At 49.5% G+C, this 15308-nt stretch overlaps 1 protein-coding gene across 9 annotated transcripts in view; it reads left to right on the top strand.

Annotated features, from left to right (window-relative positions):
* The window catches only part of ACOT11 (acyl-CoA thioesterase 11), a 94851-nt gene that overhangs the window by 21495 nt on the left and 58048 nt on the right, over nucleotides 1–15308 (top strand). Inside the window, exon 1 of one of the 9 annotated variants that reach the window (XM_009458430.4) lies at nucleotides 7299–7576. The exons of 7 other annotated variants lie outside the window; for them this stretch is intronic. In XM_009458430.4, the coding sequence (XP_009456705.2) occupies nucleotides 7481–7576 (96 nt within the window). In that variant the 5' untranslated portion in view covers nucleotides 7299–7480. Of the gene's footprint in view, nucleotides 1–7298; nucleotides 7577–15308 lie in introns of those variants that run through there. One more of the 9 variants, XM_016918968.4, reaches the window with a different exon arrangement.

Here is a 15308-nt window from a genome sequence, read left to right as displayed (position 1 = left end):
GAGCTTCTGCAAAGGCAATTCTTAGCCCCTGTCCTGTAGAAAGCTCTCTTGTCTCAGTAGGATCCCGCCTACTGGATCTGTCCCAGGACCAGATGAACCAACCAGCTTTAGTATCTCCCAGACTCTAGGCAAACAAAGCCCCTTCCAACTGCTACCTTGTTTCTTTGCTCCCTTTTCCCACACACATTTTGAAAAGAGTTTTCTCTGTTCCCACGGTATTACCTCTCATTCTTTCCCTAATTCACTCTAACTGGACTCCTCTCTTCCCCCTCCCTCCCTCCTTCCTACCTTCCTGTCAAAAATCAGTGATAGCTTGTTTCCCCATCTGCCTTGACTCAGAGCTCACGCACCAAAAGGGCCCCCTTCCCCCTGGAGAGCCAGACTCTCCTGGGGTCCTCCCACCTCACTGACTGCTTGCTCGCAGACTCCTTTGCAGATTCCTCCTCCCCACGTGACTTCTAAATAGCTGAGTGTGAGGGCAGGCATGGTGGCTCACACCTGTAATCCCAGCATTTTGGGAGGCCGAGGCAGGCGGATCACTTGAAGTAAGGAGTTCGAGAGCAGCCTGACCAACATGGTGATACCCCATCTCTACTAAAAATACAAAAATTAGCTGGGCATGGTGGCGCGTTCCTGTAATCCTAGCTACTTGGGTGGCTGAGGCACGAGAATTGCTAGAACCCGGGAGGTGGAGATTGCAGTGAGCCGAGATTGTGCCACTGCACTCCAGCCTGGGTGACAGAGCAAGACTGTCTCAAAAAAAAAAAAAAAAAAAAAAGCCGAGTGTGAATGTCTCTGTCAACCCATCTTCTTGGATGATGTCTGTTCTAGTTACAGTGGCTGTGTAACAAACTACCCCGAACCTTAGTAGCTTAAAGCAACAACTGGTTTCTTTCATCTTGTGATTCTATGGGTCAGGAATTCTGGCAGGGCTGGGCTGGGTGGTTCGTCTGCTCTATGTGGCATTGATGGAGGCTGCTTAGTGGAACTTAGTGGTGGATGGGCTGAACTGGGGGCTCCATGATGCCTTCACTGGCACCTCGGTGGGGAGGGCTGGAAGGTTGGGTTTAGCTGGGACTGTCATTTGGAGCACCCACGTGTGGCCTCTTCAATATGACAGTCTTGGGATAGTTAGATTTTCTACCTGGCAGCTGGCTCCACTAGAGCAAGAGTTCTAAGAGGCCTGGGGGGAAGCTGCAAGGTGTGTCATGATCTAGTCTCAGAGTCACTGTTGAAATGTCACTAAAAATGACTCAGATTCAAGAGGAGGAGGTTAGACTCTACCTTTGAATGGGAGGAGTAGCAAAAATTGGTGGCCTTCTTTCATTTACCACAAGGTCTCAAAATCCTGTGGATCTTAAATACCCATATATGTTAGTGTCTCCAGGTGTAGCCTTTTCTCCAGTGAGCTCCAGGCCTGAGTTCCTTGATTCCTCTCTTTAAATGTTTAATAGGATCTCACAAATTCTTGTCCGCTACTTATTTCTACACTGATCTCCCCAACTCAGTAACCAGTACCACCATCTGCCAGTCACTCATTCTAAGCTTGGATCCTCCTTTCTTATTTATTTATTTTGACTTTTTTCCTTTTTTTTTTTTTGAGATGCAGTCTCACTCTGTCTCCCAGGCTGGAGTGCAATGGCGCGATCTAGGCTCACTGCAACCTCTGCCTCCCAGGTTCAAGCGATTCTCCTGCCTCAGCCTCTGGAGTAGCTGGGATTATAGGCACCTACCACCACACCCAGCTAATTTTTGTATTTTTAGTAGAGACGGGGTTTCACCATGTTGGCCAGGCTGGTCTTGGACTCCGGACCTCAGGTGATCCACCCGCCTCAGCCTCCCAAAGTGCTGGGATTACAGGCGTGAGCCACTGTGCCTGGCCTTTTTTCCCTAATTTTTATCCTGCCTACCACCTCCCATCATCTCCACCACCAAGTCCCCTAGTTGCTCGCAAACCCTCCCTCTACACTGCCCGCAGGTGTAGCTGCTGCTTCCCTTGACCACCCTCTCCAACTGGCACCACCCTGTCCCTTCTCACACACGTGGTGTCCTTCAGCAAGACCTGTTGCTTCTACCTCCCAAATACATCCTGGCTCCACCTCTCTGCCCAGCCAGCCCTCTCCCCTGACTGCAGTGGCCCGCTGAGCAGTCTGCCTGCTGCTTCTCTCCATCCTAAAGTTCACCTCCACACAGCAGCAGAGTGATCTTACAATGCAGGCCAGACCACCACCCTCCCCTACAGCCTCCAGTTCTTCCCCTCACACTTGGAGTAAAATCCAAGCTCCACTGGGACATACAAGACCTTAGGGGATGGGGCAGAGTCTGCTCTCTGCATTTCTTAGGTGCTTCTGTCCCAACACCTCCCTGTTCTTCCTCTGACAGCCGGTCCCTGCGCTTCCTTGGGGTTTTTGCACTCTCTGTTCTCTTGCCCGCAACCCTGCACAGAGTCTTGTGCAATTGCTCCTTCTCATCATTCCTTCAGATCCTAGCCAGGAAGCCTCCTTGATTACACAGCCTAAAGAAGCTCCTCCCTGTCCACCACCTTCTTTCTGTTACATCCCGTTTTTTCTTTCTCATAGCACTTTTCCCTCTTCTTGTTCCTCTTTTGTTTATTGTCTGTTCATGTCAGAAGACACTATGTCTGTTTAAGGTGTTCCCAGCACCTTTTTTTTTTTTTTTTTTTTTTTTTTTTGAGACGGAGTTTTGTTCTTGTTGCCCAGGCTGGAGTACAATGGTGTGACCTCGGCTCACTGCAACCTCCACCTCCTGGGTTCAAGCAATTCTCCTGCCTCAGCCTCCCAAGTAGCTGGGATTACAGGAATGCACCATCATGCCTGGCTAATTTTGTATCTTTAGTAGAGACGGGGTTTCTCCATTTTGGTCAGACTGGTCTCCAGCTCCCAACCTCAGGTGATCCACTCACTTCGGCCTCTGAAAGTGCTGGGATTACAGGCGTGAGCCACCGCGCCCCCAGCCCCCAGCACCTTTATCTTTTGGCAGAGGCTGGGGGGCCCAGTGTGGACTGAACTTCATGGGAGTTTTTAGATTTATTTTTTATTTTTATTTTATTTTTTAAAAGACAGGGTCTCACTCTGTTGCCTAGCCTGGAGTGCAGTGATGTGATCATAGCTCACCGTAACCTTGAACTCCTGGCTCAAGTGATCCTCCCACCTCAGCCTTCCGAGTGGCTGGGGTGTGGCTAAAAACTTTTTCTTTTACCAGACTGGGCAACATGGCAAGACCCCATCTGTGTAAAAAATAAAAAACTAAAATTAGCTGGGCATGGTGGCACCCGTCTGTAGTCCCAGCAACTTGGGACGCTGAGGTGGGAGGATTACTTGAGCCTGGGAGGTCAAGGCTGCAGTGAGCCAAGATGAAGCCACTGCATTCCAGCCTGGGCAATAGACAGAGCAAGACTCTCTCGAAAAAAAAAAATAAATTTTTTTTTTTTTGTAGAGATGGGATCTTGCTCTCTTGCCCAAGTTGGTCTCAAACGCCTGGCTTCAAGCAATCCTCCTGCCTCAGCCTCCCAAAGTGCTGGGATTACAGGCATAAGCCACTGTGTCTGGCAGTGGGAGTTTTTAAAAAGATTTATGTTGATTCCCAGCTAGAATCGGCCCCTTCCTAACCTCGTCCACCCCTTTGGGGTCTTGGTTTTACACTTCACTAGGCCTCTTTCTGTCCTCTAATCCAGCCAGCCTTTGGATTTGCAGCCAGAGGCCTGACACCCAGGCCACACGCAGCCTGGCCCCCTCACTGTCCCTCCGACGGCCTGGTTGTCATCCTGAGCCACTCCTTGTTCCCTCTGTTTTCCCCTTCACAGGACTGGGCCTCATGCTGCCTGCCAAATGCCAGTCTTGGGCTGTCTCCTCCCTGCCACTGAGTCATTCCTTCCCGAAATGCACCCCCTTCACCTCCCAACCCCTCACCACAGGGTGAAGCCTTCAACAGCCACAGGGTGCCCATTTGGTTACAGCAGGAATTGTTATTGTTGAGTGTGTGGACAGATGAAATAATAAGGCTGTTTTTCCGTAAACAACTATTAAGCTGGAGCCACCCCAGCATGCATACAACTTAAAAAAGTGATAGCAACAGAAAAGCTTAAATGCAGGTTGATAGAATGAGTCTTTTTCATTTTCATCTGCTTGGTTTTAAGTTTATATGTTACAACCTTTCAAGTGGTCATCTAGGACCAGGTGTCTCTTCAGGTAAGCCATTTGATCACATGTTGAATGGAGCAGGTACATGTGGTACTTAATTGGAGACAGCTCCCAGGTTCCATTGAACACATGTTTACTGAGCACTTACAATGTTCTGGGTCTATGCAAATGCAAATTATGTCCATTCCTAACCCAGTGGTCTGCTCCTGTGTGCCCAGCATGCCTTGTTCTCAGTGAACCCGAGCTGCTTTCTAGTGACTGTTGCCTTCTATTCCAATAATCCATTTCCCTCATGAGGTGTCTTGAGCCTCTTGAGGGCCTACAAAATGCAAAGGCTTCCCAGCAGTTGTGGAGTCTGGTTAGACCATATGTGGGCGTCTGCGGGAGGCTTCTTAGAGTGCCACAGACTCTGTCCTATTCCACATCTTGATTCTTGGTTGAAATGAACCACAAACCAATGAATTCTGTCTTGGTAGAGAGAGGATGTGTTCAACTGGCAGTGCCAGGAGGGAAAGCAGATGCCATTGTCATAGCCCAGGGCCGAAAGGCTCCATCTGACCCCCACTGCTCTGCAAAGGCCATCTGGCCAGTCACAGCACTTACCCTTGGGACCTGTTTAGGCCCTTCCTCACTAGAATGGTTTTCTGGGTCTTTCTACAACACCTTGGCCTTTTTATTTTTTGAGACAGAGTCTCGCTGTCACCCAGGCTGGACTACAGTGGAGTGATCTCAGCTCACTACAACCTTCACCTCCTGGGTTCAAGCGATTCTCCTGCCTCAGCCTCCCAAAGTGCTGGCTGGGATTACAGGCATGAGCCACCGTGCCTGGCCTTTTTTTTTTTTTTGAGACAGAGTCTCACCCTGTTGCCCAGGTTGGAGTACAGCAGCAAGATCTTGGCTCATTGTGACCTCTACCTCCCAGGTTCAAGCGACTCTCCTGCCTCAGCCTACCGAGTAGCTGGGGTTACAGGCACCCGCCACCACACCCAGCTAATTTTTTTGTATTTTTAGTAATGACAGAGTTTCACCATGTTGGCCAGGCTGGTCTCAAACTCCTGGCCTCAAGTGATCTGCCTGCCTCGGCCTCCCAAAGTGCTGGGATTACAGGCCTGCCTTGGCTTTTTAACAACATGAAGGCACTTCCTATGAGTCAGATCCTGTTCTAAGCACTTTACATGTATAATCTCATTGAATCCCAATTATGATATTCTCTCTCTCTCTCTCTCTTTTTTTTTTTTTAAAGAGACAGGGTCTCACTCTGTCACCCAGGCTGGGTAACTATGATATTCTTATTCCCATTTGACAGATGTGGATATGGAGGTTCAGAGTGGCTCAAGTAAAATGGCTTCGGGTTATCTAGCCAGACAGTCTGAAGCCCTTGGGCCTTGCTGTCCTCTTTGCCAGCCCCCATGCCTTCCTGTTTTTTTCTTTCTTCTCTCTTTCTCTTCACCCTTCTGATTATTTCAATAAACCTTCTTGTAGGCTCAAATTCCTCTGAGACAGTGTAGGAAAATATGGGGATGGGAGTGGAATTGGGACAGGTCTGATAGGGCTACTTTGCAGCCAGAGAGCTTGAGGCTGAAGGCAGCATCTGGAGTGTGGATGGTGCCGCGTAGAGAGTTGCTGGCACACCTGCTGAGCTCAGCTGCCTCTGCCAGAGACTAGGTTGTGCTCAGCTCTGGACCTCCTAATGCCCCGATTTGGCAGCTTGGGCCTTAGAAGCAGCCTCACTGGTTCCTCTGCTAAGCCTTGTTCTGAGACCTGCTCTGCAACACCTGCAGTGTAAGGGCACGCCTTCAGTGAGTAAAATCACAGCTCCTCTCCCACCTCTCTGCTCCGCTCAGGAATGTTTTCTTGAACACTCCTGGGAAAAGGAAAATGTTGCTATGTTGTGCAAGGGGAAGCTGGGTAAGGTGGGAAGAAGAGAGCCAGAGGATAGCAGGCCTGGGCAGGCAGGAGGGCCCTGGGAACCATCTGGGGCCTTGGGGTAGTGAGGGGGATGCTGAGTGGGGAGGTGCTGCTGGAGGGGCTGGGAGAAGGGGCCCCACTTTCTGGGGAGGAAGAGGACATCATCCCCAGCAGGAAGGGCCCGCAGGACCCTGGAGCAGCCGCTGGGGCCTTGAAGGGGCCCACTGGGCTGCTGGTTTCCTGGGGCAGGAAGTCCTGGCTGCAGCCAGAATTTGGCCAGGGGAGGGCAGCTCAGGCAGGAGGAAGGTGCACAGTGGGGGAGGTCTGGAGCCTCTCCTCCCTTCCTGCTCGCCTCTCTTCTGCTTGCTCTGGTCCCTGCCAGCCTCTGTTTTTCTCTTGCTCTGACCTCTGCATTGTTCCTTCCCTCCTGTCTTTGACGCCTTTCCTTTCTCTCTCTCTGACTCTGGTTTCTTCTCCCTTCCCTCTGCTCTCTCTCATTCTCTCTCTCTTGCTCTCCTGAAGGGGAATTGTGATGCCTGTAGCTGCTGTGCCCAGCTCCAGGGTAAACAGAGTTGCTTGCAGGATGGTAGGGCCCGGGTCCATTGCCTGGCCACCTGTTGCCATGGTGACCCAGAGGCAGCACAGGCAGCAGCCTTGGCTGTCTGGCAGGGAGGGCAGGGGTCTGAGGAGGGGAGAGGCCGGGTCTGTCCTTCACAGCCCCAGCATGGCCCACCCCACTGTCAGGGCCTGTGGCATGGGGGTGACTGCCTGTGAACATTGGTTCTGTACTGGGTGCTGTCAAAGCAGCTCCCCTGAGGGGGGGTCACACGGGAAGGGCGGGTCATTCATACTTGGGGTCAGCCTCAGACTGCCTGTGTTCTAATCGCTTCTGGCCACTTTTGTGGTCTGCTGGAGGTAGAGGGTGGGAGGTGGCAAATAGCCCCAAGGGAGGAAGCCACAGGGAGGCAGCTAGTGAGTGGGACATAGGGAAGAACAGGCAGATTTGCTCTTTAGCAGAAGGGTCTCCCTTGGAAGGGAGTGAGCCCTCTGCTTCTGGGAGCAAACAAGCTCATGCTGGACAGCCACCAGAGGCAGTGTGGCGGGCTGAGATTTCTGCACCTGAGAGAGGCCTGTCTAGCTGAACCTGAGGTTTCCTCCCACTCTGAGAGCTGAGAATTTATAAAGTACAGTTTTCAGCTCCCTGAGAGTTTGCAATTTCCTCACTGACAGTGGCCCAGTGGGACAGTGTTCTGGAAAGTGCCTTGACCCTGGACCATGCTGGAAAAGGGTACTGACACCATCACGGCCTCCTGCAGAGGACATGAGGGTAGACAGGGAGGGGAGCTTCTTGGAAGTCCTGGCTCCAGGTATGGGTCCTGGCCTGGCCTGTCTGGGTAAGGAAGAGCCGGTGGATGTCACAGATGCCTGGGATGCAGCAGTCACTGTCCTGCCTGCCAGATGAGAGAGAAGCAGTTGTACAAAGTGGTCAAGCAGTCTTAGCTTTTGCGGTAAGCAGACTTGGGTTGATGTCTCAGCTCTGCCCTTTCCTGGCTGTGTGATTTTGTGTGCGTATATGCGCAAGTTACCTTTTCTGGGACTTTGTTTCCCCATCTGTAAAATTGGAATAATAACAACATTCAGGTATTAAGGCTGTGTGATGATTAAAAGAGATAATGTATAAAAATATTCAGTACAGGCTGGGCACAGTGGCTCACGCCTGTAATCCCAGCACTTTGGGAGGCCAAGGCAGGAGGATCACTTGAGGCTAGGAGTTCGAGATCACCCTGGCCAACATGGTGAAACCCCATCTCTACTAAAAATACAAAAAGTATCCAGGCATGGTGGCACACACCTGTAATCCCAGCTACTTGGGAGGCAGAGGCAGGAGAATAGCTTGAACCCCAGAGGTGGAGGTTGCAGTGAGCCAAGATCACGCCACTGCATTCCAGCCTGGGTGACAGAGTGAAACTCTCTCAAAAGAAAAAAACAATGTGGCTGGGCGGTGACTCACACCTGTAATCCCAGCACTTTGGGAGGCCGAGGCAGGTGGATTACCTGAGGTCAGGAGTTTGAGACCAGCCTGATGAACATGGTGAAAACCCGTCTCTACTAAATACAAAAAATTAGCCGGGCGTGATGGCGCATGCCTGTAATCCCAGCTACTCAGGAGGCTGTGGCAGGAGAATCGCTTGAACCCAGGAGGTGGAGGTTGTGGTGAGCCAAGATTGTGCCATTGCACTCCAGCCTGGGCAACAAGAGCGAAACTCCATCTCAAAAAAAAAAAAAAATAGTTCATTACAGTGCTTGGCCACATTAATTAAATATACAAGGAAGAATGATTGTTCTCAATCTTACCTGCACACCCACCACTTTCGGTTTTATAAACTGAGGAAGCTGAGTCCGGAGAGGTTGAAACACTTGCTCCTGTTAGGTTGTTAGTTTTGGGCATACGGCAGGGACAGCGCCCAAACAATACGGAGGAGCTGAACCCCGGCCCACCCAGCCAGGAACCCTGCAGGTTCCTGTCTATCTGCACACAGGGTCAGACTCTGCTCACACTCTGCAGCCCAGCTGCCCCTCGGTGTAGCAGATCTCCTAGGGAACTTCATGTTCAGTGGCTGTCTCCCTATCTAGACCTTGGCTCTGTGAGGGCGCGGCTCAGGCTTGCCCACGCTCCCCACTCCCTGCAGGCCTGACTCTGTCTCTCAGTAATGGCATAAAAGGAAGGCAGGACCATGGCAACTTACAAAGCTGTTCATGTGTTCCCTCCTTTGCACCTCACGACAATCTACAAAGTATTTGGTATTCCCATTTTACAGATGAGGAAACCGGTCTGTGGGGGGTGCTCACTTGTTGAATGAATGAATGGAGAGAGGGGAAGCAAGTTGCCCAGAGACCTCCCCATCATCCCCACCCCGCTCCCTGTACTGAGGGTGGGGCCGGGATTCAAATGCAATCTACCTGTCTCAAGAACCCACTGTCCACCAGCAAACCCTCTTTCCACATTTCTGTTTCCCAAAGTGAGAACAAACGCTGCTAGAGTCTGGTTGTTTAGGAAAGACAAGTCCCCATCCAGCCCAGCTGCTGCATCCTCTCCAGCCTCCTTGACACCGCTCCCTCACATGTGCACAGAACTGCAGTTAGCCAGGTGCCTTTAGGTTCTCTCCTTTCATCCGCATGCAGCAATTCATGGAGCTGGGTGGGAGTGCTTGTCTTTCTTTAACCAAGGAGGAAACAGCTTCTCAATAACTTGCCCAAAGTCTGCCTAACTAAGCCCTTTGACTGAAGACCTTAGACAGAGAGCCCCCTGGGGCTCAGTTTCTCCACCCATACAACCAAGCAGGTGTAATCAGTCTTCAAAGCCCTACTCACCTTGTGGTGCTGAGGAAAGGGCTGTGCTTGAGCTCTGGCTGGGCACCTTAGGCAGGACTTGAGATGTCTCTGAGTGCGGGATCCCTATGTACCTCACCAGTGATAGCACCTCACATATTTGCTTATGGGTCAAATGAGATGTGAATGGGAAAGCATTCAGGAAATGCCCTCCCTACTCCCCCAGGCCCCTGGTGGTCACCTCTGGGACAGGGGCAATTCTCAAGATGACCCGCAGAGGGTAGGTGTCAGATTTCAGACAAGGTTATTTTTACCCTTGGGGGTGGAGGGAGGCAGGTGACATTTGGACTCACAGTTCTAGAATGGGGTGAGGGGGCAGGGATGGGAGCAGGGCCTCTAGCGGAGAACCCTGTCCGACCTCAAGGTCCATATTCTCCCTGCCTGTGTGGGGTGACACTAGGGAGAATTGGGAACGCACTGAAAAAATCTCATGCATTTGGTCCACAGTGAGCCAGGCTCTGTCCCCTCTGGGCCCTGGAGATACCAGAAGTAGAAAGAGAGAGTTTCTGCATTGTAGATCTTCATGGTCTGGTGTCAATCAAATTCTCCCACAATTAATTGAACCTTGTCACAATGGAGAGCACTGCAGAAGCGAGGTACACGGGTGCCCGGGGCGCTGAGGGATAAGGAGCATTACAGAGATGGCGGAGCAGGACAAGTGTTCTAGGCAGAGGGAGTGGCACTGGCAAAGGCCCAGTGCTGGGAGATGGCAAGCTGCACATGAGGACCTGAAAGAAAGCCAGTGTGACTGGGTCACGCCATGGTGCTATATAGGACCACAAGGTTCATGTCTGTTGTGTGTGCAGTAATGGAGCAATGCACCAAAACAGCAGGAACTGAGGCAGAGAAAGTTTCATAATCAAAAGGCAGCCAAACAAGGAGGTGGGAGAGAACCTCAAATCCACCTCCCTGGGGAGTTTCTCAGACTGGGGTTTTTAAGGGAATTTGAAGGAGCTGGGGGTTGCTGATTGGCCGAGGAGTGAGGGGTGGAGTCATGGGACAGGGAGAGGAAGAAACTACATTCTTGTGTTGAGTTGCCTCTTTGGAAGGAGGCTTTAGACTGACAGGTGTCCGTGGACCCATTGAAATGCAGGATTTGGGGCCGGGTGCAGTGGCTCACGCCTATAATCCCAGCACTTTGGGAGGCTGAGGTGGGCAGATGGCTTGAGCTCAGGAGCTCCAGACCAGCCTGGGCAACAAAAAATTAGCTGGGTGGCACGTGCCTGTGGTCCCAGCAACTCTGGAGGCTGAGGTGGGAGGATCACTGGAGCCTGGGAGGTGGAGGCTGCAGTGAGCTGAGGTCACCCCACTGCACTCCAGCCTAGGTGACAGAGCAAGATCTAAAAAAAAAAAAAAAAAAAAAGCAAAGCAAAATTTTGTAAATATCTCAAAATAGAAACCTTGAGGTTTTTTTAATGTTAAAGATGTTATCTGGAAAAGTTAGGACCTTGTGGCAGGGGCTGTGTGACTTTTAAGCAATAAGCAGCTATAAGAAAGTGGGCTATAGGGCAAGCCAGTTAATGCTTAGCTATGCTTTTACTTACAGCTTATGCTTTTGTTAAAAACTTAGCAACTTAGCTTGATTAATTTTGTGAGGATGGCTTCAGTGTGAGCGAGACTGGAGGTGTGGGCGAGACTGGAGGTGTGGGCAGGGGTGGCCCATGAAGGGCCTCAGAGACCTTGTTAAGGAATTCTTCCTATAAGCCAAACCCTTTCAGGGTTGGAAAGAATCTTGGAGACTCTCTGGTTAAATGCCCCATTTGACAGATGAGGAAACTAAGGCCCAGACATCTAATAATAAAACTCACCTTTTTATAATCACTTACCATGTGCCAGAGATCAGGCTATACACTCTGCTTTCTGCTTTCACCATATCTTTCCCTTAAAATATAGCTGGCATTTAACATCTTATTTAATTTAAATTAGCAGACTGACTTGATTTTTGCCAAAAATGTTTTCTCTCAATAATTAAAAAAAATTAATTATTGAAGTAAAATTCACATAATGTAAACTTAACCATTTTAAAGTGACCAGTTCCATGGTATTTGGCACATTCACGGTGTTGTACAACCATCACCTCTGTCTAGCTCTGAAAATTTCCATCACACTAAAGTACTACAATCCCTTACTCATTAGGTAGTTTTTTCCCATTCCCTCTGCCCCCAGCCCCGGCAACCACCAATCAGCTTTTTGTTTCTATAGATTTATCCGCTAATATGGATACATACAATATGTGACTTTTTGTGTCTGGTATGTTTCACTTAGTATATCTTTTTGAAATTCATCTATGTTTTAGCATGTGTCAGTACTTCATTTATGTTTTTGTCTGAATAACCATTCATTTGATAAAGATACATATACAGATATACATATATATCTATATACATACATATATATTACAATTTATTCATTTATTAATGGATATATATTCATTTATTAATGGATATTTGAGCTGTTTCTACCTTTTGCTTGCTGTGAATAGTGCTGCTATGAACGTGTATGTGCATGTATTTGTACTTGTTTTAGTTCTTTTGGGTATATAACTAGGAGTGGAATTGCTGGGTCTTATGGTATTTCTATGTTTAACTTTTTGAAGAACTGCTAAACTGTTTTTCATGGCGACTCAACCATTTTACATTCCCACCAGTAACGTACACAGGTCCCGTGAATTTCCTGGCAGCAGGCCCAGGCCAGAGACCTCACATGACTGTGAGGCTGGAGCAATGCTGCCTGTGCGCTGCCCCATGCAGCTCTGGTCCTGTTCCTCCTTCCAAGTTTTTCAGTACCAAAAAGCCCTGTGTACTGGCTTTTCTCCCATTCTACATGTCCTTGGTTCCTTAGGATCCCTCTCGGGGCTGCATGAGCCAGGTACCAGGGGTCATGATGCTTCCCCCTACCCAGGCTGTGCAGGGAGAGCTCTCACCTTCCTTTGACACTTAGAAGTCCTGTGTCAATAGTACCAGTTCTATGAGTGAGGCTGTCACATATGCAGACTCCTTTCTGACCCCCGTACCAAGGAAGATGCCAAAGTGACAAGGGGAACAAACACACTGGCCTGGCTGTGCTGCCGTTTAAGAATCTGGCTCTGGCTCAGCCTCAGCCTGGTGACCCTAAACAGCAATGGCAGGGTCTGGGTCAGCAAGACACAGCTCTCTCCATGCAATGTTGGAATGAGTGTCTCCAGTGTCTTATTGCTGATGGGAACCTTGTGAAAGGACCTGCATCTCCTGGACAAACCGAGACACCCGTGGCAGTGCAGGCCCCACCCCCTGAAAAGCATCACACTACTTGACTGACTGACCACGCCAGCACTATGGATAAACCTCAAGCCTTTTAGGTTAACTCCTGTCTGCCACAGATTCTCAGGAAAAGAGATCATCTTTCTAAATCCAGATTCACAGGCAGATGACAGTCCATGACCTGAATAACCTCTTAGTGAAGATTTTCAGATTCTGCTCCACATTCTGGGATGCTTACCAGGGCTTCAGATTTAGGAGGAGAAAGTTTATTTTATTTTATTTTATTTTTATTATGACCTCTATCCAGGTCTCCTTTCCTTGGATGCAAAATCAGTGTGATAGAAAGGAGAATGAACAACAAGCATATTGTGGTATTAGTGAAAGAAGCACCTACCATTTGGAAGCCCAAAGAGGAATGTTTATTTTTTTAATTTTTATTTTTACTTGTAAAAATAAAATATTTAATTTATGATCTTGAAAAAAAAAAAGAATTGCTAGGGTAATACATATGAGAACTGCTAGCATAGGACCTGAGACTTAGTAGGCGTTCAATAACTGTTCACCAAATGAATACATATAGGAGATGCTTCATAAAAATATTGGTTCAATTCTCTACCTTTCCAAATCTTGAACTCCCAAATCTTGAAGAATGTCAAGTGTGAACACACTTAGTAGCTAAAGGAAAATTAAGATGTTTGATAGGACATTGGGACCATCGTTTGTCTTCTAGAATGAAGATATGATCTGATATTATATGACAATCAGAAGCCTGAGGAACAGCCCCCTGGTATCCTTCCTCCCAGCCCTGGGGCTAGCTTTGAGGATGTATGCTCCCTCTTTTACCCATGAGTTTGCTGCCCACCACTACTACCCTTTTTTGCCTTGTCTGCTGGGAACCTCAAGGCCCATGCAGCTCTCTTTGGTAGCATCTGGATTCCTAACAATCCTCTCCTCTCTTATTTGGTTCCTTAACTTTATTTGTTTGTATTTTGGTTCCTAGTGCACGTGCATCCTGTGTGTGTCCCGGGTATGTGTGTAGGCTGCCTCAGAGCCTTTTTTGGGAAGAAGGCAGGGAATAGGCCAAAAGAGGAGCTTTGGAATGTTGACAGATACTCCTGCCTTGCTGGTGGGGAAAGCACCAGGAGGCTGCCCTTGGGTTTCTCTGAGAGGCTGGGGGAGAGGGAAGGGGCTGGGGCCACCTTTGTGGGGACAGAGCATGCAATTTAATCAGCTCCCTCATACTGCTTAGAGTGACCTGGTTCAGACAATGGGGCCTTTCATGGGGCCTGGCCCACAACTCTGGAGTGAGTGCAAGGCGTCTTCTCCCTGCCCGCCCCTGGGGCCCACCTTCCAGTACCTTGTGAGAGGCAGGGGCGGGAGAGTGGGAGGAACAGGGGCTTTGCAGTTTTGCACCCTGGGTTTGAAGCCCTGCTCCATAATCACTGGCTTTTTGAATTCTCACAGAACCTCTCAAACAAGCTCGTAATCTTGCCCTGCACAGGGTTGCTGTGAGACTCTGGAGAGCTCATGGGTAGAAAGCACTGTGGAAACAGTCCACTTTGAACTATGTTTGGGTCCCTCCCAGCTGTATTTCTGTAGAAAGCACCAACTTTATAATGCTAATAGTAAGCACTCAATACATGTTAGTCACAGGGTATATGTGTGCCAGGAGCTTCATATACTTGGTGTTGTTTAATTTCCTCCCTATGATGATTCTTGGAAGTGAGTATAATAATCTCATTTTTATAGACAGGAAACCGAGACCCATAGAGGTGTAGCAGCTTGCTCAAGGTTATCAAAGTTAGTTGTGGAATTGGACTTGAACCCAAGCTAGGCTGACCCCCAAGGCCTGTGCACAGCCTGTGTCAGGGTGGGTTACTCCAGAGGTCACCCAGGCGTGCTCTTCCCCTTCAGGGCAGGTAGGTCTCCTTTGCACCAGGCCTGTTGCTCCAGTTGGGGTCTGCAGGCACTGTGATCTCAGCTGGCTTATCACTTTAGGTCATGCCTTCTCCAGAAGTCTTCCATGGTTTCTGGGGACTTCTTGGCCTGGCCCCCAAGCCCCTCTTCCTCTGTTTCCACCCATCCAGGTATGTAGAGCATTTTCCCACCTGCTCTCATTTGCCCCAGTGTTCACATCACCTGAACCCTTTGCCCTGACATTCCTGTCACCTGAACCACAGCCGTTCTGTTTCTCCTTTTTGCTGTTCCTTATGGCCTCTCTGTACCTCAGACCTTCCTCCCACTGTGAGTCTCAGCTCTCAGGCCATTAGTCTTTTCCTTTCTCTCTTCCATGGGCATTTATTTAGCCCCAAATCTGTGCCAGGCACGTGTCCCTGTCCCGTGGAAGCATCTATCTGATGGGGGTGGCAACTGTGAGGACAGTGACTACCCAGCTTGGTCAGTGCCGTGATGGAGATGGTGAGGCTGCAGGGGCATTCTAACTCTCCCTGGGGAAGAGAGATGCAGGATGAGGAAGGGCTCACCTAGCAGACAGGCGCAGATAAACGGATTCTAGGTGGAAGTGGCACCTTCATGTTGGGGGAAGACAGCGGGAGTGAGAGTGGTGCTCTAAGGAAACGTATATGGTCTGGAGCTGAGAGTGGCTGCTGGG

This window comes from Pan troglodytes, chromosome 1 (assembly GCF_028858775.2).
Source record: "Pan troglodytes isolate AG18354 chromosome 1, NHGRI_mPanTro3-v2.0_pri, whole genome shotgun sequence".
Taxonomy (NCBI): domain Eukaryota; kingdom Metazoa; phylum Chordata; class Mammalia; order Primates; family Hominidae; genus Pan; species Pan troglodytes.
This window is presented reverse-complemented; position numbering and strand designations above follow the sequence as displayed.